At 39.7% G+C, this 25665-nt stretch overlaps 1 protein-coding gene across 4 annotated transcripts in view; it reads left to right on the top strand.

The window, feature by feature from the left end:
• PDS5A (PDS5 cohesin associated factor A) overlaps positions 1-25665 on the top strand; it is a 157705-nt gene that overhangs the window by 114443 nt on the left and 17597 nt on the right. For 3 of the 4 annotated variants that reach the window (XM_032273988.1, XM_032273989.1, XM_032273990.1), the window contains 5 exons: positions 16605-16737; positions 17262-17381; positions 21195-21257; positions 22277-22422; positions 24859-24967. In XM_032273988.1, the coding sequence (XP_032129879.1) occupies positions 16605-16737; positions 17262-17381; positions 21195-21257; positions 22277-22422; positions 24859-24967 (571 nt within the window). The remainder of the gene's footprint in view (positions 1-16604; positions 16738-17261; positions 17382-21194; positions 21258-22276; positions 22423-24858; positions 24968-25665) is intronic. The other variant, XR_004267489.1, reaches the window with a different exon arrangement.

Genomic DNA, 25665 nt, shown 5'->3' with positions numbered 1-25665 from the left:
ATTGGTGTCAAACTCCGGACCTCGTGATCCACCCACCTCTGCCTCCCAGAGTGGTGGGGATTACAGGTGTGAGCCACCATTCCCGGCCGAATTTCATTCTTTTTTATGGATGAATAATTTTTCATTGTGTGTATATATTCAACATTTTCCTAATTAATTTATCTGATGAGGGACACTTAGGTTGATTCCAGTATCTTGGCTCTTGTGAATAGTGCTACAGTAAAAATGGAAATGCATCTATCTCTTAGATGTACTAATTTTCTTTCTTTTTTTTTTTTTTTTATGTTTTTGAGACAGAATCTTACTGTGTCACCAGACTGGAATGCAGTGGCGTTATCTCAGCTCACTGTAACCTCTGCCTCCCCACTTCAAGCAATTCTCATGCCTCAGCCTCCCAAGTAGTTGGGGCTACAGGCGCGTACCACCACATCCAGCTAATTTTTGTATTTTTAGTAGAGACTGGTTTTTGCCGCGTTACCCAGGCTGGTCTCCAACTCCTGGCCTCTAGCGATCTACCCGCCTGGGCCTCCCAAAGTGCTGGGATTACAGGCATGAGCCACCGTGCCTGGCAAGATGTACTGAATTCCTTTATTTTGGATATGTATCCAGCAGTGGGATTGCTGGAATATGTGGTAGATCTGTTTTTGGTTTTGTTTTATGTTTTACATTTTTGTTGTTTTTTTTTTTTTTTTTTTAATAGAGATAGGGTCAGCCGGGCGCGGTGGCTCACGCCTGTAATCCCAGCACTTTGGGAGGCCAAGGCGGGTGGATCACGAGGTCAAGGGATCGAGACCATCCTGGTCAACACGGTGAAACCCCATCTCTACTAAAAATACAAAACATTAGCTGGGCATGGTGGCGTGTGCCTGTAATCCCAGCTACTCAGGAGGCTGAGGCAGGAGAATTGCCTGAACCCAGGAGGCGGAGATTGCGGTGAGCCGAGATCGCGCCATTGCACTCCAGCCTGGGTAACGTGAGCGAAACTCCGTCCCAAAAAAAATAATAATAATAATAGAGATAGGGTCTTATTTTGTTGCCCAAGCTGGTCTTGAACCCCTAGGCTTAAGCAGTCCTCTGACCTCAGTCTCCCAAACTGCTAGGATCACAGCCCTGAGCCACTACACCCAGCCTGAGGAACCATCATACTGTTTTCCGTAGTAGCTTCAACAGGGCGTCCTCACTGACTGGAGCACTGAGTAATCACCAAAATCTAACCACAATCAGTGTCTTGCTCTTTTCATCCCAGGTAGTTCAGCCCATCTAGCACTCCTAGTGGTTCTCATGGGACAGGACTGGAGTGTGCTTCCCAGACCTGTGGAGAGCTCAGAGTTCCACCTCCACCTCCCTCCTCTCATCTCAGAAACGACCAGTCTAGGGAAATTGTGTGCAAGTGGTGTTCTGACAGTTTAGGAGACCAGGGTGGTGCAGTCTGAAATTGAACTGTTTCTCTTACCAGTGGTGGCTTTGCTCAGTTTTTCTCCCCTTACTTCTGGTGCATTAAAGATGGTATTCTTGTCTTAAATATTTTCTAGATGTTCTCCTGTCTTGCTGAAATCATTTCCGCTTTTGTGTATCTTTAAACATCATTTTTAAATTACCATGTAAATTGAAGTTCCAAATAATGTTTTTCATGGTGAGCATGGTGGCTCTCACCTTGTAATCCCAACTACTTGGAAGGCTGAGATGGAAGGATTGCTGGAGCCCAGGAGTTGAAGGCTGCAGTAAGCCATGATTTGGCTACTGCATTCCAACCTGGGTGACAGAGGAAACCCAGTCTGTTTTTTTTGTTTGTTTGTTTAAGTTTCTCAAAATGCAGTTACATGACTTTATGAAAATTAGGAAGTTACTGTGTTAGAAATAATTTTTTTGTTAATTGTGGTAAATATATATAGCAAAATTTGTTTATTTTTTTTGACCACTTTTAATCATACAGTTAAGTGGAGAAATGTCTAGTGACTTTGCTCTTTTATTAATTGGGTTGTCTTTTTGTTACTGAGTTGTAAGAGTTCTTTATATATTTGGGTGCTTGTCTCTTAATCAGGTGTATAATTTAAATTCTTGATAGTATCCTTTGATCCATGAAAGTTTTGTTTTTGTTTTTTCTCCAGTCTGAGGTTCAATTCAGGTATAAGAAAGTTTTTACTTTAATGAAGCCCAGTGTATGTTTTCTTTTGTTGCCTATACAGGACTTTTTTTGTCATAATTAAGGAACCAAATCCAAGTTCATAAAATTTTTTTACTGTATTTTTGGCCAGGTGCAGTGGCTCATGCATATAATCCCAGCACTTTGGGAGGCTGAGGCAGGTGGATCAGCTGAGGTCAGGAGTTTGAGACCAGCCTGCCCAACATGGCGAAATCCCATCTCTTCTTAAAAATACAAAAAATTAGCTTGGCATGGGGACAGGTGCCTATAGTCCCAGCTACTTGGGAGGCTGAGTCAGGAGAATAGCTTGAACCTGGAAGGCCAAGGTTGCGCCATTGCACTTTAGCCTGGGCAGTAAGAGAAAAACTCTGTCTTTGAAAAAGAAAATTTTACTGCATTTTCTTCTAAGACATAATTATAGTTTTAGCTCTATATTTAAGATCTTTGATCCATTGTAAATTAATTGTTGCATGTGGTATAAGGTAAACATGCAGATTTATTATTTTGCTTGTGAATATCTAATTTTTCCAGTAGCATTTGTTGAAGAGACTGTTCTTTTCCCCAAAGATTAGTTTTGGCACCCTTGTCTGATATCAACTGACTATATATGTAAGCGCTTACTTCTGAACTCTCAATCTTATTTCTCTATATGTCTGGCCTTATACCATGTAACTCTTTCATTATGATAACTTTATAATAAGTTTCAGAATTGGGAAGTCTGATTCCTTTTCTTTTTCAAGATTGTTTTGGCTTTTGATATTTCCTATGAATTTTAGGTTGCATTTATCTATATTTCTTTCTTTCTTTTCTTGTTTTTTTGAGACAGAGTCTCACACTGTTGCCCAGGCTGTAGTGCAGTGGTACAATCTCAGCTCACTGCAATCTCTGCCTCCCGGGTTCAAACAATTCTGCTGCCTCTGCCTCCCATGTAGCTCGGACTACAGGCATGCACCACCACACCTGGCTAATTTTTTTGTATTTTTAGTAGAGATGGGGTTTCACCATGTTGGCCAGGATGGTCTCAATCTCCTGACTTCATGATCCGCCTGCCTTGGCTTTCCAAAGTGCTGGGATTACAGATGTGCCCAGCTGCATTTATCTATATTTCTAAAAAATTCCAGGCCAGGCGTGGTGGCTCACGCCTATAACCCAAGCATTTTGGAGGCCAAGGCGAGTGGATCACCTGAGGTCGGGAGTTCAAGACCAGCCTGACCAACATGGTGAAACACTGTCTTTAAAAAAAAAAAAAAAAAAAAAAGGAAAGAAAAAAGAATTCCATTATACTTTTGATAGGAATGGCATTGAATCTGTTTATTGCCTTGGGTGGTATTGTCTTACCAGTGTTAAGTCTTCTACTCCATTATCACAGGATGTCTTTGCATTTATTTAGGCCTTTAATTTTTTTTTTTTTCCACACTGTTCACTGGTTTTCTGGGTACAGGTCTTTGTCTTCCTTGGTTAAATTTATTTCTAAACATTTCATTCTTGGCCAGGCATGGTGGATTATACCTGTAATCCCAGCAACTTTGGGAGGCCAGGGCAGGAGGATCACTTTGGCTTAGAAACTTGAGTCCAGCTTTGCAGCATAGTGAGACTCTGTCTCTATTTTTTAAAATTAAAAAGAAAATGGGTTATTGTTGCCTCCAAGTATTATTAAGGCACTCTCTATTTCTCCCTTCAATTCTGTCCATTTTTGCTTCATAGATTTGAAGATTTTGTTTGTTTTGTATATATTTATTATAGTCATATTTTCTTGCTGGATTGACCTTTTATCAGTATAGTCCTTGTGGTCTCTTGTAACCTTTTTGGCTTTACATGTGTTCATCTAACAGATAGCCATTGATCTCTCTTATGGTTACTGTTACATGAACTATCTTACGTCCTTTTACATTAAAAGTAGTTATTGATAAGGAGTTCTGTTTGGTAAATAGCTGTATATTTTCTGCATGTCTTACTTGTTTTTTGTGGAATTCTTCCCGTTTTTTCTCTTTCTTTTGTATTTGGTTGGCTTTTTTGTGGCAGACCTTTTGATTTCTTTTTTGTAAAATTTTTAGATCTTTCATTAAATTTTAGATCACAGCTGACATCTCACACTTATAACAACCCAGTTTAAATAATAGCAAATTTGTTTCAATAGCATACGGACACATTGCTCTTCTATATCTGTGTTTTCTCTCCCTGTATTTTTTATTTTCACAAATCACATCTTTATAGACTATTTTCGCACTTACTTAGATTTACAGTTACTGTTTCATGCATTTTCCGTTTAAATCATGTATGAAAAAAATGAGTTATGAGCCAAAGTACAGTAATACTGGCTTTTAAATGTACCTATGTGGTTACTTTTACCAGATTTATTTATTTCTTCTTATGGCTTTAAATTACTATCTAGTGTCCTTTCATTTCAGCCTGATAGACTCACTTTAGCATTTCTCGCAAGTCTACTAATGACAAACTCCCTTTGCTCTTGTTTATTTGGAAATGTTTTAATTTTGTCTTTATTCTTGGACAAAGGCAAATCTTTTTTTTTTTTTTTTTTTCCAATTTATTTTATTGCATTTTAGGTTTTGGGGTACATGTGAAGAACATGCAAAATTGTTGCATAGGGGGCCGGGCGCGGTGGCTCAAGCCTGTAATCCCAGCACTTTGGGAGGCCGAGGCGGGTGGATCACGAGGTCAAGAGATCGAGACCATCCTGGTCAACATGGTGAAACCCCGTCTCTACTAAAAATACAAAAAATTAGCTGGGCATGGTGGCACGTGCCTGTAATCCCAGCTACTCAGGAGGTTGAGGCAGGAGAATTGCCTGAACCCGGGAGGCGGAGGTTGCAGTGAGCCGAGATCACGCCATTGCACCCCAGCCTGGGTAACAAGAGTGAAACTCCGTCTCAAAAACAAAACAAAACAAACAAAAAAAAATTGTTGCATAGGTACACACGTGGCAGTGTGATTTGCTGCCTTCCTCCCCATCACCTACATCTGGCATTTCTCCCCTTGCTATCTCTCCCCAGCTCCCCACCCCCCACCATCCCTCCCCTATTTCCCCCCAACTGACCCCAGTGTGTAGTGCTCCCCTCCCCGTGTCCATGTGTTCTCATTGTTCAACACCCACCTATGAGTGAGAACATGCGGTGTTTCATCTTCTATTCTTCTGTCAGTTTGCTGAGAATGATGGTTTCCAGGTTCATCCATGTCCCTACAAAGGTCCCAAACTCATCGTTTTTGATGGCTGCATAATATTCCATGGTGTATGTGTGCCACATTTTCCCTATCCAGTCTATCGTCGATGGGCATTTGGGTTGGTTCCAGGTCTTTGCTATTGTAAACAGTGCTGCAGTGAACATTCGTGTGCACGTGTCCTTATAGTAGAATGGTTTGTAATCCTTTGGATATATACCCAGTAATGGGATTGCTGGGTCAAATGGAATTTCTATTTCTAGGTCCTTGAGGAATCGCCACACTGTCTTCCACAATGGTTGAACTAATTTACACTCCCACCAACAGTGCAAAAGTGTTCCTATTTCTCCACATCCTCTCCAGCATCTGTTATCTCCAGATTTTTTAATGATCGCCATTCTAACTGGCATGAGATGGTATCTCAGTGTTGTTTTGATTTGCATTTCTCTGATGACCAGTGATGATGAGCATTTCTTCATATGTTTGTTGGCCTCATGTATGTCTTCTTTTGTAAAGTGTCTATTCATGTCCTTTGCCCACTTTTGAATGGGCTTGTTAGTTTTTTTCTTGTAAATCTGTTTTAGTTCTTTGTACATTCTGGATATCAGCCCTGTGTCAGATGGGTAAACTGCAAAAATTTTTTCCCATTCTGTTGGTTGCTGATTCACTCTAATGACTGTTTCTTTTGTGGTGCAGAAGCTGTGGAGTGTGATTAGGTCCCATTTGTCTATTTTGGCTTTTGTTGTCAATGCTTTTGGTGTTTTGGTCATGAAATCCTTGCCTACACCTATGTGCTGAATGGTTTTGCCTAGATTTTCTTCTAGGGTTTTTATGGTGTTAGGTCTTATGTTTAAGTCTTTAATCCATCTGGAGTTAATTTTAGTGTAAGGTGTCAGGAAGGGGTCCAGTTTCTGCTTTCTGCACATGGCTAGCCAGCTTTCCCAACACCATTTATTGAACAGGGACTCCTTTCCCCATTGCTTGTTTTTGTCTGGTTTGTCAAAGATCAGATGGTTGTAGATATGTTTTGTTGCCTCCGAGACCTCTGTTCTGTTCCATTGGTCTATATCTCTGTTTTGGTACCAGTACCATGCTGTTTTGATTACTGTAGCACTGTAGTATAGTTTGAAGTCTGGTAGTGTGATGCCTCCCGCTTTGTTCTTTTTGCTTAGAATTGACTTGGCTATGCGGGCTCTCTTTTGGTTCCATATGAAGTTTAAGGTGGTTTTTTCCAGTTCTGCGAAGAAGGTCATTGGTAGCTTGATGGGGATAGCATTGAATCTGTAAATTACTTTGGGCAGTATGACCATTTTCACAATATTGATTCTTCCTAACCATGAACATGGAATGTTTCTCCATCTGTTTGTGTCCTCTCTTATTTCGTTGAGCAGTGGCTTGTAGTTCTCCTTGAAGAGGTCCTTTACGTTCCTTGTTAGTTGTATTCCTAGGTATTTTATTCTCTTTGTGGCAATTGTGAACGGAAGTTTGTTCTTGATTTGGCTCTCTTTAAGTGTGTTATTGGTGTATAGGAATGCATGTGATTTTCTATATATACAATCATGTCGTCTGCAAATAGAGACAATTTGACTTCCTCCTTTCCTATTTGAATGCCCTTTATTTCTTTTTCTTGCCTGATTGCTCTGGCTAGAACTTCTAATACTATATTGAATAGCAGTGGTGAGAGAGGGCATCCTTGCCTGGTGCCACATTTCAAGGGGAATGCTTCCAGTTTTTGCCCATTCAGTATGATATTGGCTGTTGGTTTGTCATAAATAGCTTTTATTATTTTGAGATACGTTCCATCAATACCTAGCTTATTGAGGATTTTTAGCATAAAGGGCTGTTGAATTTTGTCAATGGCCTTCTCTGCATCAATTGAGATAATCATGTGGTTTTTGTCTTTGGTTCTGTTTATGTGGTGAATTACGTTTATAGACTTGCGTATGTTGAACCAGCCTTGCATCCCTGGGATGAAGCCTACTTGATCATGGTGGATAAGCTTTTTGATGTGCTGTTGCAATCGGCTTGTCAGTATTTTATTGAAGATTTTTGCATCTATGTTCATCATGGATATTGGCCTCAAGTTTTCTTTTCTTGTTGAGTCTCTGCCGGGTTTTGGAATCAGGATGATGTTGGTGTCATAAAATGATTTGGGAAGAATTCCCTCTTTTTGTATTGTTTGGAATAGTTTCAGAAGGAATGGTACCACCTCCTCTTTGTACGTCTGGTAGAATTTGGCTGTGAACCCGTCTGGTCCTGGGCTTTTTTTGGGTGGTAAGCTCTTAATTGCTGCCTCAACTTCAGATCTTGTTATGGGTCTGTTCAGGGTTTCGGCTTCTTCCTTGTTTAGCCTTGGGAGGAGGCAAGTGTCCAGGAATTTATCCATTTCTTCCAAGTTTATTAGTTTATGTGCATAGAATGGTTTGTAATAATCTCTGATGATGGTTTGAATTTCTGTAGAATCTGTGGTGATATCCCCTTTATCGTTTTTTATTGCATCAATTTGGTTATTCTCTCTTTTATTAATCTGGCTAGTGGTCTGTCTATTTTGTTGATCTTTTCAAAAAACCAGCTCCTGGATTTATTGATTTTTTTGAAGGGTTTTTTGTGTCTCTATCTCCTTCAGTTCTGCTCTGACTTAGCTATTTCTTGTCTTCTGCTAGACTTTTGAGTTTTTTGGCTCTTGCTCCTCTAGCTCTTTCAGCTTTGACATAGGGTGTCAATTTTTGATCTCTCCTTGCTTCTCATGTGGGCACTTATTGCTATATATTTTCCTCTAGAGACTGCTTTAAATGTGTCCCAGAGATTCTAGTATGTTGTGTCTTCATTCTCGTTGGTTTCGAAGAACATCTTTATTTCTCTCTTCATTTCATTGTTTATCCAGTCAACATTCAAGAGCAAGTTGTTCAGTTTCCATGAAGCTGTGTGGTTCTGGGTTAGTTTTTAAATTCTGAGTTCTAACTTGATTGCACTGTGGCCTGAGAGACTGTTTTTTTTTTTTTTTTTTTTTGAGATGGAGTTTCGCTCCTGTTACCCAGGCTGGAGTGCAATGGCGCGATCTCGGCTCACCGCAACCTCCGCCTCCTGGGTTCAGGCAATTCTCCTGCCCCAGCCTCCTGAGTCGCTGGGATTACAGGCATGCACCACCATGCCCAGCTAATTTTTTGTATTTTTAGTAGAGACGGGGTTTCACCATGTTGACCAGGATGGTCTCGATCTCTTGACCTCGTGGTCCACCCGCCTCAGCCTCCCACAGTGCTGGGATTACAGGCTTGAGCCACCGCGCCCGGCCTGAGAGACTGTTTGTTACGATTTCCGTTCTTTTGCATTTGCTGAGGAGTGATTTACTCCCAATTATGTGGTCAATTTTAGAGTAGGTGTGATGTGGTGCTGAGAAGAATGTATATTCTGTGGATTTGGGGTGGAGAGTTCTGTAAATGTCTATTAGGTTTGCTTGGTCCAGGTCTGAGTTCAAGTCCTGGATATCCTTGTTAATTTTCTGTCTGGTTGATCTGTCTAATGTTGACAATGGGGTGTTAAAGTCTCCCATTATTATTGTGTGGGAGTCTAAGTCTCTTTGTAAGTCATTAAGAACTAGCCATATGTATCTGGGTGGTCCTGTATTGGGTGCGTATGTATTTAGGATCGTTAGCTCTTCTTGTTGCATTGATCCTTTTACCATTATGTAATGTCCCTCTTTGTCTCTTATTATCTTTGTTGCTTTAAAGTCTAATTTATCAGAGATGAGAATTGCAACTCCTGCTTTTTTTTGCTCTCCATTTGCTTGGTAAATCTTCCTCCATCCCTTTATTTTGAGCCTTTGTGTATCCTTGCACGTGAGATGGGTTTCCTGGAAACAGCAGACCGATGGGTTTTGGCTTTTTATCCAATTTGCCAGTCTGTGTCTTTTGATTGGGGCATTTAGTCCATTTACATTTAGGGTTAAAATTTTATGTGCGAATTTGATACTGCCATTTTGGTGCTAGCTGGGTGTTTTGCTCTTTAGTTGAGCTGGTACTTGTTGTTCCTTTATATGTGTAGTGCCTCTTCCAGGAGCTCTTGTAGAGCTGGCCTGGTGGTGACGAAATCTGAGTACTTGCATGTTCCCAAAGGATTTTATTTTTCCTTCACTTATGAAGCTTAGTTTGGCTGGATAGGAGATTGTGGGTTGAAAGTTCTTTTCTTTAAGGATGTTGAATATTGGCCCCCACTCTCTTCTGGCTTGTAGGGTTTCTGCTGAGAGATCTGCTGTGAGTCTGATGGGCTTCCCTTTGTGGGTAACCTGACCTTTCTCTCTGGCTGCCCTTAGTATTTTCTCCTTCATTTCAACCCTGGTGAATCTGACAATTATGTGCCTTGGGGTCGCTCTTCTTGACGAATATCTTTGTGGTGTTCTCTGTATTTCCTGGACTTGAATGTTTGCCTACCTTGCTAGGTTGGGGAAGTTTTCCTGGATAATATCCTGAAGAGTATTTTCCAGCTTGGATTCATTCTCTTCGTTGCATTCAGGTACGCCTATCAAACGTAGATTAGGTCTTTTCACATAGTCCCACATTTCTTGGAGATTTTGTTCATTCCTTTTTACCCTTTTTTCTCCAGTCTTGCCTTCCCGTTTTATTTCATTGAGTTGATCTTCGACCTCTGATATCCTTTCTTCTGCTTGGTCAATTCAGCTGTTGATACTTGTGCATGCTTCGCGAAGTTCTCGTGTTGCGTTTTTCAGCTCCATCAATTCACTTATATTCCTTTGTATTTTGTCCATTCTCGTTAGCATTTCGTCAAATCTTTTTTCAAGGTTCTTAGTTTCTTTGCATTTGGTTAGAACATGTTCTTTAAGTTCACAGAAGTTTCTTACTACCCACCTTCTGAAGCCTGATTCTGTCATTTCATCACACTCGTTCTCCCTCCAACCTTGTTCCCTTGCTGGTGAGGAGTTGTGATCCCTTGTAGGAGGAGAGGTGTTCTGGTTTTGGGTGTTTTCATCCTTTTTGCGCTGGTTTCTTCCCATCTTTAAGGATTTATCCACCTGTCGACTTTGTCGTTGCTGGCTTTCAGATTGGGTCTCAAATCTTTCAGATTGACGTTCTGTTTGTTGATGATGAGGTTATTTCTGTTTCTTGGTTTTCTTTCTGACAGTCTAGCCCCTCTGCTGTAGGTCTGCTGAGGTTCACTCCAGGCCCTGCTTGCCTGGGGTTCACCTGTAGCAGCTGCTGAACAGTAAGGGTTGTTACCAGTTTTCTTCTTCTGCTATCTTTGTCCCAGAAGGATACCCGCCTAGTGCCAATCTGATCTCTCCTTTATGAGGTGTCTCTTTGGATATATAGGGGTCAGGGAGCTGCTTGAGGAGACGGTCTCTTCTTTATAGGAGCTCAAATGGTGAGCTGTGAGCTCTGTTGTTCATTCAGAGCTGCTGGGCAGGTACGTTTAGGTCTGCTGCAGCAGAACTCATAAACTGCTTTTTGTTCCCAGGTGCTCTGTCCCAGGGATTCGGGGCTTTATTTATGAGTTTCCATTATGCTGCTGCCTTCTTTTTTTTTTTCCTTCAGACCTGCCCTGCCCAGCAAGGAGGCAGCCTAGTCACTGTCTGCCTGTAGAGGCTTTGCTGAGCTGCTGTGGGCTCCGCCCAGCTGCCGAGTGAACTTCCTTGCAGTCCTGTTTATATGGGTGTAGTTAGAACTGCTTTGGCGTTGGTGGCCCGCCTCTGTTGAGGCGGAGTCTCTCTGCTGTGGCGGGTTGCCTTGGCAACGGCAGGCTGCCTCAGCAATGGCGGGTTGCCTTGGCAATGGCGGGCTGCCTCAGCATTCGCCAACTACCTCCGTCGTGGCAGGCTGCCTCGGTAATGGTAATGGCGGATGCCCCTCCTCCACAGAGCTGGACCGTCCCGGGTTCAGCTGCGCTTGCTGTGAAACTCTCAATCCAGAGTTTCTGATTGCGGTTCTTCTGTGGGGGTGAGACCAGCCGAGCCTGATCGCCTGGTTCCCTGCCTCAGAGCCTTTTTTAAGTTTGTGTTCCAGTCGCCTGTTGAAGAGGAGCCGGGGTCTGTTTGTTTTCCCCTGTGGCCACTCACTGCACTGGCTTAAACAGCAGCACTGAGGTTTGTGGCGCTTTTTTTTTTTTGTTGTTGTTGTTGTTGTTTTTTGCCCTGGAATCTACTGTCCTGGTTCCCTGCTCAGTCCCCTTTTTAAACAGACGAATGGGCGACTTCCTGTGGCTCCAATGCCAGCCAAAAGGGCACCCGGACCGGTGTATTTTGTACGGAGAACCGCTGCTCCGGGGCGCTGACAGAGCAGCCGCACGGGGCAAAGCTGCGGTGCCGGCCGGCACAGCCGAGCTGGCTGAAACAGCCGCACTGGCAACCTGTAGAGCTCCTCCGCCTGGAAATTTCCTAGTCTGTGGGCAATAAAAACGCGGCGTCCACTCACCCTCTGCCCTTTCACTGGGAGCTGCAATCCTGAGCTGTTCCTAAACGGCCATCTTGGATCCTCTCGGCAAATCTTATATAGGATATAAGATTCCTGGTTGACCAGTTGTTGGGGTTTTTGTTTTTTTGTTTGCTTATGTTTTTAGAACTTGAAGATGTCATCCACTGCCTCTTGGCCATAATGGTTTCTGATGAGAAATCAGCTGTTATTCTTCTTAAGGATCCTTTTACATGAGTCACTTCCTTGGCTGCTTTCAAGAGACCTTTATCTCCTTATCAAATGTTCAACCATTTGACCCTAATGTGTCCCAGTGTGGGTCTCAGATTTCATCCTGCTTGGAGATCATTGATTTTCTTGGATGTATAAATTCACATCTTTTATAAAATTTGCACATTTTTGACCATTATTGCTTCAAATATTTTTTCTGCCACTTTCTGTCTTTCCATTTGGGAATTCCATGATGTATACACTGTGTTAGTATTTCTGATTGTGTCTTGCAGTTTCATTAGATTCGGTTTTTCTTCATTCTCTTTTCTTTCTGTTCAGACTGAGTGTTTCCAATTGCCTTATCTTTTTTCTGCCTCCTGTAATCTACCATTGAATCCCCCTAGAGTGAATGTTAAATTTCAGCTGTTACACTTTTCTGTCCTGGAATTCCTGCTTGGTTCCTTTCAATTATTTCTATCTCTATATCAGTATTCTCTACTTTTTCATATATATAATTATCTTTATTTCTTTTATCTCATAGAGCATATTTAAGACAGTTGATTTAATGTCTTTGACAAGTAACTCTAAAAATCTGGGCCTCCTCAGGGTTGATTTCTAATTCTTTCTTCTCCTCTGTGAATTAGTCATATTTTCCTGATTCTTTATGTGATTTGTAGTTTTTTGTTAGGAACTGGACATTTTAAGTACTATAATGTGATGAATAAAAATTTGATTTTTCCTCTCTTGCTAAATTCTTGTAGGACGCAGTCCACCATTCTGACTTTGCCAAACTACCTTCACAAAGTCTATATTCCTTGTTTTGTGTAGGCCTTGAAGTTATGGTTCTGTTATCTTTGTGGTTAGCCTGTGACCTAACATAGATTCCCTTCACTGTTGAGATTCATTTCCTCTCCCTCATCAAATCAGGCGTTTACTCCCTGGTTGCTGGGTCTCATGAGGTTCCAGAGTTATGCACAGGTGATTATGATTGGTTTTTTCCAGCTTAACAGTTCTTTATTGTTGCAGTTGATCTCTGAAATTTCTTACTCTGCTATTTTTCTGGCAGTAATAATTTATTTGAATTTGAAAATTTTTATCTAAATATAAGTACGATTAATACTTTAATGTTTAATAATTACCTTTCTCCTTTGATATTCAGTAAGAAAAAATTGAAAATGAATTCATTAAGAAAATAATTATTCATAATTATACTCCCTAAAAGCCTTTCATTGCTATTAACAGTTTGGTCTGTATCTTTCAACACTTTTTATTCTTCATATGTTCATACTTCTTTAACAAATATTTGTAGAATACTTTCAATGTGCCAGGTGTGCTAGGTTCTCGGGCTGTGAGGTTATATAATATGAATATCATATGTATTCCCTTAAGGTTGACAATATAATGGAAGATGAAGAAAGGTAAAGAGGTAGTTACAATAATGTATGTGATAAATGTGCTCTACTATTGTGAAAGTACCTAGAATAGGCACATAACTCACACTTGGATAGAGTCAGAAGTTAAAAAGAGGAGGAAGAAAAGAATAATCTGTAGAGCAGAACTTCTAATAGTGTAGACTTCAGACATATCACTACTGGAAAGAACAGAGAATCAAAAAAACAACCTAGAGGAAGAAAATGGGAGGTCAAAAGAATAGTAGTTTGGAAAATGTATTAAGCACAGAGGAATGGTCAGGACCCAGCTAACATTCATTGGCTTTTTTATATGTTAAGTGTACTGGAAGTATTACCTCATTTATTCCTCAAAACAATTCTTGGGATAATTACTGTTGTTCCCATTTTATTTTTGTTTTTGTTTTTGTTTTGAGATGGGGTCTTGCTCTGTCACCCAGTTTGGTGTGTAGTAGTGTGATCTCAGCTGATTGCAGCCTTCACCTCCCAGGTTCAAGTGATTCTAGGAGTAATTTCATGTAAACATGGAAGAATAGCTGGAATCAGCACTGGGGATGATAGAAGCTAAACCCACTCTGTCCCGAAGTATGTAACATCTAATAGAATGAGAGACTATAACTTTGGGGGAATGCAAGGCAAGCATTCTTGGGGTGGCGGTATGGTTTCAGTTATAGCAAAAAGGTAAAGTGAGCATTCATTGAAGTTTCTTTTGCGGGGGGCAAGGGGGAAAGAGCTCAGTGAAAAGACGTGAGATGGAGAGGAATTAGCTCCCTTGGATAAGGCAGAAGCAGAGGATTATGGGAATCTGTGTACTTTATAGGATGGGTAAACATTAGTGATTACATTTCTTGGGCAGTATTGAGGATGCAGAAGTGAGACACGGCCCCAGGGTTTTCAACATACTCTTAATTTCTCAAAATGCCATCTTAATATCTATTATATATTGTTTTGTAATACACATATGTATTGTTTTGTATCTTGTTATTTTAAGTATAACATTATATTGAACAACTGCCAAGTACCAAAATTTATTGAGTCAATGTTAGTTAGCATATTAGTCTTAACATATTTGCATAAAATTAAGTTGGAATTGACATTCTTATCACAGGACAGTCATACTTTTTTTCAGTTACTTCAACGAATAAAGTCTCCTATGTTAATGCACATTTAAGTATTTTATATGTATACTAATCTTTAAAACTTTACCACAAGATTTTTTTATTATAACTTTTTAAGGAAATCCTGCATAAAAATGCTTCCTCACCTTATCTTAAAACTGAGAGTAATCTTGACCCTATACTTCTGTGGAAAGAGATCAAACAAATCTTCAAGTTAATAGAAACTCAACAGAATTCTGAACCCAGGGAATTAATGAAATGATTTCAGTGTTTGTATAAACAGAATCCTGAAACCTGTAGAACCAATGTGTTCAGTGTTGTAACCTTTGTCTAGTACGTACTTGCCAAATAATGTTTATTATATTTGTTTTTTATATTTATTTTGTATAGCTTTGTTAAAAGTATAAAATCAGACCTGGTTCTAATCCTAGCTCCATCTTCTTATCTCTGTGACCCTAAATAGGTTATTTAATGTCTTTAAAAAAAAAAAATTCGGTAGCCAGGTGTGGTAGCTTATGCCTGCAATCCCAGCACCTTGGGAGGCCAAGGCAGGTTGATTTCTTGAGCCTAGGAGTTCAAGACTAGCCTGGGCAACATAGCGAAACCCCGCCTCTACAAAAATTAGCCAAATGTGGTGGCACACACCTGTAGTCCCAGCTACTAAGGAAACTGAGGTAGGAGGATAGCATGAGCCCAGGACACCATGACTGCCACTGTGATCACGCCACTGCACTCCAGCCTGAGTGACAAGCAAGGCCCATTCCCAAAAGACAAAAAAAAAAAAAAAAGATACGTTCTATATCTGTATAATGGTGATGATTTTTCATATTCTTTATAGAGTTATGAGGTTTATATGAAGAAGGTACTTAGCCTAATGCCTAGTAGATAGTAAGCACTCATTAAGTATTTGCTAATTTTTATTATGTTTGTTATTCTTTATTCTGCTCCGTTCTTTGATCAGGATTCTAGCAGTTAACCTGGTATCTAACTAGAATTGATAACTCTTTGCCAAAGTTAATACATATTATTGAAACTACCAACTATCATTTAAGCCATTAAGCTAAAAAACGAATGCATGCTACAATAGTCTCTTAAAACATTTACATAGAATATAGGCAAAAAAGCTTTTACAGAGTATCATCAAATAATTTCTCCCCTGTTGATGCAGTAATAATGTAGTCCTGTCACCACCTGAAAATCCTAGTATCTTTGTAAAAACAGGTCCCATTCCCAGATTTGTCTGAGTTCGCCAAGCAATTCTAATGTACAGCCTGATTTGGGGTTCACTTTTACTTGAAATTGAGATGTTCCCTTCAGACACAATGTATTAAATTAGTATACAGTGACAAGTGTAGAAGAGCAAAAATGGTTTGAGATTATGACTCTTTAACTGAGTGGCTGGGTACCACACACATCAGCCTCATAGTAAATACAGTTTAGACTTGTTTCTCAGCAGAACTGCATACCAGTTGTTGAACTACTGCATAGCTTACAAATAATCAAAATGCCAAGACTGCTATGTGTTGATTTGCTCATCATTGCTGGGTGTTAAGATACATCAAATTTTCTAAGCTTACCTAGGTTGAATCTGTGTTTTCTTTTGATAGGGCATCATCACTTTTTTGCCCAAGCTGGAACGCAGTGGCGTGATCATGGTTCACTGCAACCTCTGCCTCCCTGGGACAAGCGATCCTCCAACCTCAGCCCCACAAGTAGCTGGGAGTACAGGCACCCACTACTATGCCCAGCTAATTTTTTTTTTTTTTTTTTTAAGAGATGGAGTATCACTATGTTGCCTAGGTTGGTCTCAAATTTCTGGGTTCAGGCAATCCACCCACCTCAGCCTCCCAAAGTGCTGAGATTGTAGGTGTTCACTGCCTCCAGCCAGGGTGAATCATTATATGCTTCATGAAACTGTCAGAATTTCTCATATTAAGTGATGTTTTCATTTTTTAATATTTTATGCTTTAAATTTGAATAGCTTATGATTAATATGATAATGCATATATTAGTAATTAAAGTTGGTCATTTTATTTTATTCAGACAACAGAAATTCCTGTTAACATATTTATTGCTTTAAGCTAAAGCATCTGTCTACATCTAGTCTCTTTAATATGTTTACATTTAGGTGCCTATGGTTCATGCTCGAAGTTTTAATGACAAAGAATGAAAACAATAGCCATGCCTTTATGAAGAAGATGGCAGAGAACATCAAGTTAACCAGAGATGCCCAGTCTCCAGATGAATCCAAGACAAATGAAGTAAGATGAGTGTTGGGCCACTGGGTGTTAAGATGTAATAGAAAAATATATTGTCCCTCTTGGGAGTTTTTTTTGGCCATACATAAGAATTTAAATTTCAGAATGTTTATAAATTTGTAGTCAGTTTTTATTGCACTTCATTACAAGTGAATTTTATTATTTCAGGAATCTTTAGTACTCTGAAAAGACTTTATAACCTCAGAACAGGAGGATAAGAGTAAAATGTACAACTATGCTATCTTACAAACTTACAGTAAGAGTTACAGACATGCTTGTTGTTCTTGTGTGATTTCTTTGGGTTGGTTCATTTGTTTGTTATTTTCTGTACATATTGGCATTCGTGTTAAATTCAGATAGAGGGATTTTTATTTTCCAGGAGGATACATAAACAATGCTGAACAGAAATATAGAATGTTCAAGGAATAATTTACACATTTAATGTTTAATTTACACATTTGATGGAATTGGTAATGGTGATTATTTTGCAATACTAAAAGTTATATGTGATTCCTTTTTCTCTCTAGAAACTGTATACAGTATGTGATGTGGCTCTCTGTGTTATAAATAGTAAAAGTGCTTTGTGCAATGCAGATTCACCAAAGGACCCAGTCCTCCCAATGAAATTTTTTACACAACCTGAAAAGGTAATTTTCTTCCTCTCATTTTTCCTACCACACTAAACTGATTTGAATTTCAGTTAGCATCAGCCATTGTGGCAGAGTGAATTTTCTTGACCACAGAGTAAAAAAAAATACCTCTCAGTTTATCAAAGAATGGGAGGTTATCTTACAGCCCTGAACGTTATTCTGACTTGAATAGATGACTACAAATATTGTTGTTCTTATGTTTGTTCTAGGAATTTCTAGTGTTAAAAGAAGTTTTCAGATTTTTAAAATTATTTTAATCTCATTTTATTGAAACATGATTAGTACTTTTGCAGACAAGAAAAATTTTAAATTTGGCACAGTATAAGGAGAGACACTTTCCCCCCTCTAAGCCTCAGTTTCTTCATCTTTATGATGCAGATGTTAATAACATACATGGACAATTACTAATATCTATGTTTATTTGCAGAGTTTATCACATAAAAACATTCAATAAATGATATTAATATACAGTGCATCTATTGTGCTTTCAGCAAATTGTTTCCCGTTTAGGTAAATTTTCCAGGTAACCCACGTTCTGTAAGTTTTTCCAGCTAATTTGGATTTTTAAAATCTTTTATTTTCTGCTTTATGTGGTATTTTAAACTTGCTTAACTTTCTCCTGTAAACATATACATATGCCTCAGTAATGACCCCCTTAGATCAAGTGGTTCCCCACCTTTTTGACGCATAGGACCAGTTTCGTGGAAGACAATTTTTCCACAGAGAAATTGAGGTGGGGAGATGGTTTCAGGATTAAACTGTCACCTCAGATCATCAGGCATTAGTTAGATTCTCATAAGGAACACGCAACCTAGATCCCTCGCATGCATAGTTCACAATAGGGTTTGTGCTTCTATGAGAATCTAATGCTGCTGCTGATCCGACAGGAGGCAGAACTCAGGTGGTAATGCTTGCTTGCCAGCCACTCACTGCCTGCTATGCATCCCAGTTCGTAACAGGCCACAGACCCATACCAGTCTGTGGCTTCTGGATTGGAGACCCCACACTGGCTTAGAGGATTCTCCAAATGCACATTCCAAGACATAAATGAAGCTTCCTGAGTGCCGTTCTTTAATAAAAGTTTGCTGAAATGTAGTCTGATTTTTATTATTGATTTAGTATTGAACACTTAACTCTGCCTTGCTTATGATAGAAATAGTGAGAATTGCAAAAGTATGTCCTCTAAATTTTTTGAGTCTCACTTCATCACCCAGGCTGGAATGCAATGGCTTGATATCAGCCTACTGCAGCCTCCGCCTCCCTGGCTCAGGCAGTCCTCCTGCCTCAGCCTCTCAAGTAACTGTGAGTACAGGCGTATGCTACCACACCTGGCTAGTTTTTTAATTTTTTGTAGAGACGTGGTTTTGTCATGTTGGCCTGGGCTCAAGCAATCCACCTACCTCCAGCATCTCAAAAGTGCTAGGATTACAGGCATGAGCCACCATGCCCAGCCTGTAAAATACTCTTAAGTGAGCTGTTGAATTTAAATTTATCCTGTTGTTGACCCAGGACCATTGTGAATAGAATGCTACCAGAATAGAATCTTCATAACAGTGGTGATACCACAATCAAGAATTAAATTGCTACTTGTTACTACACCTATCTGGCCTCATAGATACCAATTTTGGGGTTTTTTTTCTTTTAATATCTACAGTGCTATAGTATTTTAGTCTTCTTAATAGTAACTTAGGTTTTTCTGTTATCAGTATGGAACATTCCTCATTTATCTAACTTTAATATGCTTTTAATATGTTATTAATTCATAAATACACTAGACTACTAGGTTTATGAAGTTAGTGAACCTAGTGAAGCTATACTATATCTTAGTGAATGAACTTTGGTATACAGGTTTCTTTATGTTTATTTTGGCTGCATAGAAGACTTTGTTCAAAAGAAATGATACAGTTTTGCCTAGCACACATGACAAAACTGTGATTTCCTCACAGGCACACTTTATCCTTTTCTACTTGTGTGAAGGTAAATTTAATAAAATAAAAAATATATTTTTTAATGGGATTACTTAAAACTTAATGAATTTCCTGAGTTTAGTAGCTAGTTTTACTTCACTGACACATCATTGTGGTTTGCCATTTTCAGATATTAAGTAGGAAGAGGCATCAGGAGATCAAGTTTGAACTCCTAAGTTGTATATAGATAAAACTCTCAAGAAAGTGCTATCATTGTCCACCTTTGGTTTAAATCATGTATTTACTTTTTAATATCACAGCTATCAAAGAACATAATTCACTTAAGGTTTTTGTTTGTTTATTTGAGGCAGAGTCTCACTCTGTCACCCAGCCTGGAATGCAGTGGCGCAACCTCAGCTCACTGCAACCTCCACCTTTTGGGTTCAAGCAATTCTCCTGCCTCAGCCTCCTGAGTAGCTGGGATTACAGGCACGCACCACCACACCTGGCTAATTTTTGTATTTTTAGTAGAGACGGGGTTTCACCATGTTGGTCAGGCTGGTCTTGAACTGACCTCGTGATCCTCCTACCTGAGCCTCCCAAAGTGCTGGGATTACAAGTGTTAGCCACCACCCGTCCCAGAAACAGCCTTTTTTTGAGATGGAGTTTCGCCCTTGTCGCCGGGGCTAGAGTGCAGTAGCACAATCTAGGCTTGTTGCAACCTCTCCCTCCTGGGTCCAAGCGATTCTTCTGCCTCAGCCTCCTAAGTAGCTGGGATTACAGACGTGTGCCACCTGGCCAAGCTAATTTTGTTTTTGTTTTTGTTTTTGTTTTTGTTTTTTTTTTTTGAGATGGAGTTTCACTCTTGTTACCCAGGCTGGAGTGCAATGGCGCAATCTCGGCTCACCACAACCTCCGCCTCCTGGGTTCAGGCAATTCTGCCTCAGCCTCCTGAGTAGCTGGGATTACAGGCACGCGCCACCATGCCCAGCTAATTTTTTGTATTTTTAGTAGAGACGGGGTTTCACCATGTTGACCAGGATGGTCTTGATCTCTTGACCTCGTGATCCACCCACCTCGGCCTCCCAAAGTACTGGGATTACAGGGGTGAGCCACCGTGCCCGGCGCTAATTTTGTATTTTTAGTAGAAACTGAGTTTCACCATGTTGGCCAGGCGAGTATCGAATACCTGACCTAGTGATTTGCCCGCCTCAGCCTCCCAAAGTGTTGGGGTTACAGGCGTGAGCCACCATGCCTGGCCCAAGTTTGTGATGTAGTGGTGGAAGAAAAGATAATCCAGTCAATAAATTTAATGAATAAACTGCATTGAACCATACGAAAACATAGGTGTGCTTTATTTATGGTGTGATTTAAGAAATTTACCTTTGACATTTGCCTAAGTCTATGTGCCTTCACTTTAATTTGAAGCTGGACTTACAGTATGGCTCATTAAATGTTTTGGTTGTAAACCAGGTGTGGTGGCTCATGTCTGTAATCCTAGCACTTTGGGAGGCCGAGGTGGGCGGATCACAAGGTCAGGAGTCAAGACTGTCCTGGTCAACGTGGTGAAACCCGGTCTCTACTAAAAATACAAAACATTAGCCAGGTGTGGTGGCATGCGCCTGTAGTCCTGCTACTTGGGAGGCTGAGGTAGGAGAATCATTTGAACCTGGGAGGTGGAAGTTGCAGTGAGTCGAAATCATGCCACTGTACTCTAGCCAGGCAACAAGAGCGAGACTTCATCTCAAAACAAAAAAAAAGTTTTGATTGTTTGATGAATTGAAACATGTATTAGCACAAGTGTATTTATTATTGCAAGGCACAATACCTAAAAAGGCTTATTGGAATAATTAAAATATGCATATTTCCTTTAATTGATGTTTCCTTTTTTTTTTTTTTATAGGACTTCTGTAATGATAAAAGTTATATTTCAGAAGAGACAAGAGTACTTCTGTTAACAGGAAAGGTATTGTATACTTTTAATAATTTTGAGATCTTTGTTTTATGTGTATATTGCTTCTGCTATTCCTAGAAATACCTCTAAATGACCACTAGATTGTACAGTTCCTAATTCTTAGGGATCACATTGTGGATTTATAGCATCTAAAGCAGCCATGCTTTTAGACTTTTTCTGCCAGGAACCACTCTTCTGAATTGCCACTGTGTGTTCTCATCAGTAACGTTAAGCACAGTTTATTTACAATTCAGGAATTAGATTTTCCTGGGAAATGCTATAATCAATTTAGGTATATAAGATAAAAGAAGTAATTTTATACTACTAATGAATTTGGCGGTTTATTTTCTATGTAAGTAATATGGTGACACCTAAAACAGCAAAAGGAAATTTAGTTTTTTGTAAATAGTTCCTAAATTATTACTATGTGTATATCCAATAGTTTATAGAGCATTTATTACATATTTTGCTATGTTTTAGGGGAACTTTTTATTTTGATTGAGTAATAAAGGATAAATTAATATTACCTAGTTATTAAGTAGAGATATGTTTATGGCTTTTAATTGTATTAAGGCAGTTAAACACAATTTTACAGAATGAACTTTTTTTTTTTTTTTTTTTTTTTTTTTGAGACAAGATCTCATTCTGTTGCCCAGCCTGGAGTACAGTGGTGTAATCTCAGCTCACAGCAACCTCTGCCTCCTGGGTTCAAGCAATTCTCGTGCCTCAGCCTGTCAAGTAGCTGGGACTACAGGCTTATACCACCATACCTGGCTAATTTTTGTATTTTTGGTAGAAGTTGGGATTCACTATGTTGGCCAGACTGGTCTCGAACTTCTGGCTTCAAGTGTTCCACCTCCCAAAGTGCTGGGATTTATAGGCAGGAGCCACTGTTCCTGGGCCACAATGAACATTTGTAATAAATTTAACTAATTAGCACTTAACAATATCTCTTACTTGTGTCTAAATTTACATGTATACACGGTAAGGTATGAACGTGTGTATTTTTTTGTTTGTTTTTGTTTTTTTAGCCAAAGCCTGCTGGCGTACTAGGTGCAGTAAACAAGCCTTTATCAGCAACGGGAAGGAAACCCTATGTTAGAAGCACTGGCACTGAGACTGGAAGCAATATTAATGTAAATTCAGAGCTGAACCCTTCAACCGGAAGTCGATCAAGGCAACTTTCCAATTATTTTGTTACTAGCACTCACTGCTTGGTTTATCTTTTATTCCTAAAGCACTGTCTCATAAAACAGTCTTCTGTTGTTAGAGGTGTTTTTGTACAAAATAATACTAATACTAATGAATTTTTATTTCTTTTTTTTTTTTTTTTTTTTTTTGTAAAGATGGGGTTTTGCCATCTTCCCCAGGTCAAGCTCCATCTCTTGGGCTCAAGTGATCCACCCACTTCAGCCTCCCACAAAGTGCTGGGATTATAGGCACAAACCACCGCACCTAGGCACATGTTAGTATTTTCAGTGATGAAATCAAGAGTGTACTGCACACTCTGAAACTATTAATATATAGCATTGTAAGTGTGTAGAAAAGTTAACAGAAAAAAATATAAAAATTAGTAATATAATTTACATCAAAATGCTTATTTTAGATTTTTTTGAGACAGTCTCACTCCGTCTCTCAGGCTGGAGTGCAGTGATGCGATGTCAGCTCATAGCAACCTCCACCTCCGGGTTTCATTCGATTCTTGCACCTCAGCTTCCTGAGTAGCTGGGTTTACAGGCAGACACCACCATACCCAGCTAATTTCTGTATTTTTAGTAGAGATGGGGTGTCACCATGTTTGCCAAGCTGGTCTCCGCCCATCTTGTATTCCCAAAGTGCTGAGATTACAGTCATGAACCATCACACCTGGCCCAAAATGTTTATTTCTTATACATAAGAAAATTCGACCTTTAGGAAAAGTATGAAAGCATTACTTTTAAATAAATTGAAACACTTTGATTTTTTTTTTTCCAAGACACAGTCTTGCTTGCTCTGTTGCCCAGGCTAGAGTGCAGTGGTTTGATCTCAGCTCACTGCAACCTCTGCCTTCGGGGTTCAGGGATTCTCCTGCCTCAGTCTCCCAAGTAGCTGGTATTACAGGTGTGCACTACTATGTCCAGCTAATTTTTTTGTAGTTTTGATAGAGATGGTGTTTCACCATCTTGGCCAGACTGGTCTCGAACTCCTGGGCTTGTTATCCATCCGCCTCAGCCTCCCAAGTGCTGGGATTACAGGCATGAGCCACCGCACCCAGACAATTTTAATTTTTAACTCAGATTAGTATAGGAGGGCTGGGTGCAGTGCCTTAAAGCTGTGATCCCAGCGCTTTAGGAGACCAAGGCAGGATTATCGCTTGAGGCCGGAACTTCAAGGCTAAAGTGAGCTATGATGGCCCCGCTACACTCCAGCCTGGGTGACAAAACAAGATCCTGTCTCTTAACAAAAAGAAAAAAGAAAGAAAAGCCCAAGTGTGATGGCTTACACCTATAATCCCAGCATTTTGAGAGGCCAAGGCAGGACAATCACTGGAGCCCAGGAGTTCTAGACCAGCCTGGGCAACATGGTGGCACACCTGAGGTCAGGAGTTCGAGACCAGCCTGGCTAACATGGTGAAACCTCGTTTCTACTAAAAAATACAAAAAAATTAGCCAGGCATGGTGGCACGCACACCTGTAATCCCAGCTACTCTGGGGACGGAGGCAGGAGAATTGCTTCTGGGAGGTAGAGGTTGCAATGAGCCAAGATCGCGCTATTGCACTCCAGCTTAGGCAACAAGAGTGAAACTCTGTCTCAAAGAAAAAATTCATAAGTATTTCCACCTGCAATTTTTTTATAAAAATAATTATTTTGATACATAATTGTACATATTTATGGAGTATGTGTCATATTTTGGTATATACATACCATGTATAGTGATCAAATCAAGGTAATTAGGATATCCATCACATCAAACCTTCATCATTTCTGACCCTACTCTTAAGAACACTAAATATTGTGGTTTTTAAAGATACTATTCTTAACACATGATGTCTTAAGAATAAACTCAACCCCGAGATGGTTTAAACCATTTTTAGCAAAAATGAAGCCCAAGATGTAAATTCAGTTAATGTTTTTATTTTTTTTGTTTTTCTTTTTTTTTTTTCCAACAGCCTCGTGCGGGTTTTAATATGTTTTAAAGACTAGTGGCCTCAAATACCTACCGAATAGCCTCTTTTGACAGCCCCCTTTTTTGTAGAACACCATGGAAATGGCTGTACTATCCTATGGTCTGTAGTTTTGTTTTTGTTTTAGGATTCTTTGTTCCCAAAAGATAAAGCTTACTGTAGTTGTGGCATTTTGTTTCTTGACAATCCTTTGTAGAGTGGTGTTAGGCAGTCATTTCTGTCTTAACGTTATTAAGGCAAAATAGAAATTGATACCACTTGATCAAAGCTAAATGGAAAATGATATTTTTAAAGCAGTTGTGTGTAACTACAGAGTATCTGAATCTTGCTATCATTGCTTCATTTGGCCAGGTTTCAAAACCAGCCTCAGCCTGTTTTTATTGGCACTGTGAGATAGTGAACTTTCTCTTCATGGAAATATGAAGTCTTGGTTTACTTGTCTTAAACAGGGAACAGAGTTCAGAGGCAACAGAAACTGGAGTAAGTGAAAATGAAGAGAACCCTGTGAGGATTATTTCAGTTACACCTGTAAAGAATATTGACCAAGTAAAAAATAAGGTAAATTTTAAAATTTAACTAGTGGATTTTTTCCATGGAGATTATTACAGTTTTTTGGTAAGGGTAAGAAATCTACAGCCAACACGTTAACAGACATGTTACATTTTAAACTTGTGTGTATTACCATCCCCTGCAATACTTTGTTTCACTTTCCGTAAATCATTCTGCCTGCCTCCACCTACTTTGTTTTATAAGAATTTATGTGGTCTGGCAGGGCACAGTGGCTCACACCTATAATCTCAGCACTTTGGGAAACCAAGGCAGGCAAGTCACCTGAGGTTGGGAATTCAACACCAGCCTGGCCAACATGGTAAAACCCCATCTCTACTAAAAATAAAAAAAAAAATTAGCCAGTCATGGTGATCAGCACCTATAATCCCAGCTACTCTGGAGGCTAAGGCAGGAGAATTGCTTGAGCCTGGCAGTAAGCCGACATTGCACCATTGCACTCCAGCCTGGGTGACAGAGTGAGAATCTGTCTCAAAAAAAAAAAATGTATGTGGTCACCATAATGGTATCCTCTTCCTATACTACCTGTTTCAACTCTTTAAAGAATAGGAATTGAGAGTTTTTGAAATCTTTCAAAAGTTTGTTGATTCCTACCAGAGGTCAGCACTTTGCTTTGTTTCTGCTGCATTTTTAAAAGTTCATCTTGGCTGGGCACAGTAGCTCATACCTGTAATTAGCACTTTGGGAGG

Source organism: Sapajus apella, unplaced genomic scaffold (assembly GCF_009761245.1).
Source record: "Sapajus apella isolate SASKATOON/1434 unplaced genomic scaffold, GSC_monkey_1.0 scaffold5, whole genome shotgun sequence".
NCBI classification, from domain to species: domain Eukaryota; kingdom Metazoa; phylum Chordata; class Mammalia; order Primates; family Cebidae; genus Sapajus; species Sapajus apella.
The sequence above is the reverse complement of the archived record's forward strand: the minus strand, read 5'-3'. Positions and strand labels throughout refer to the sequence as shown.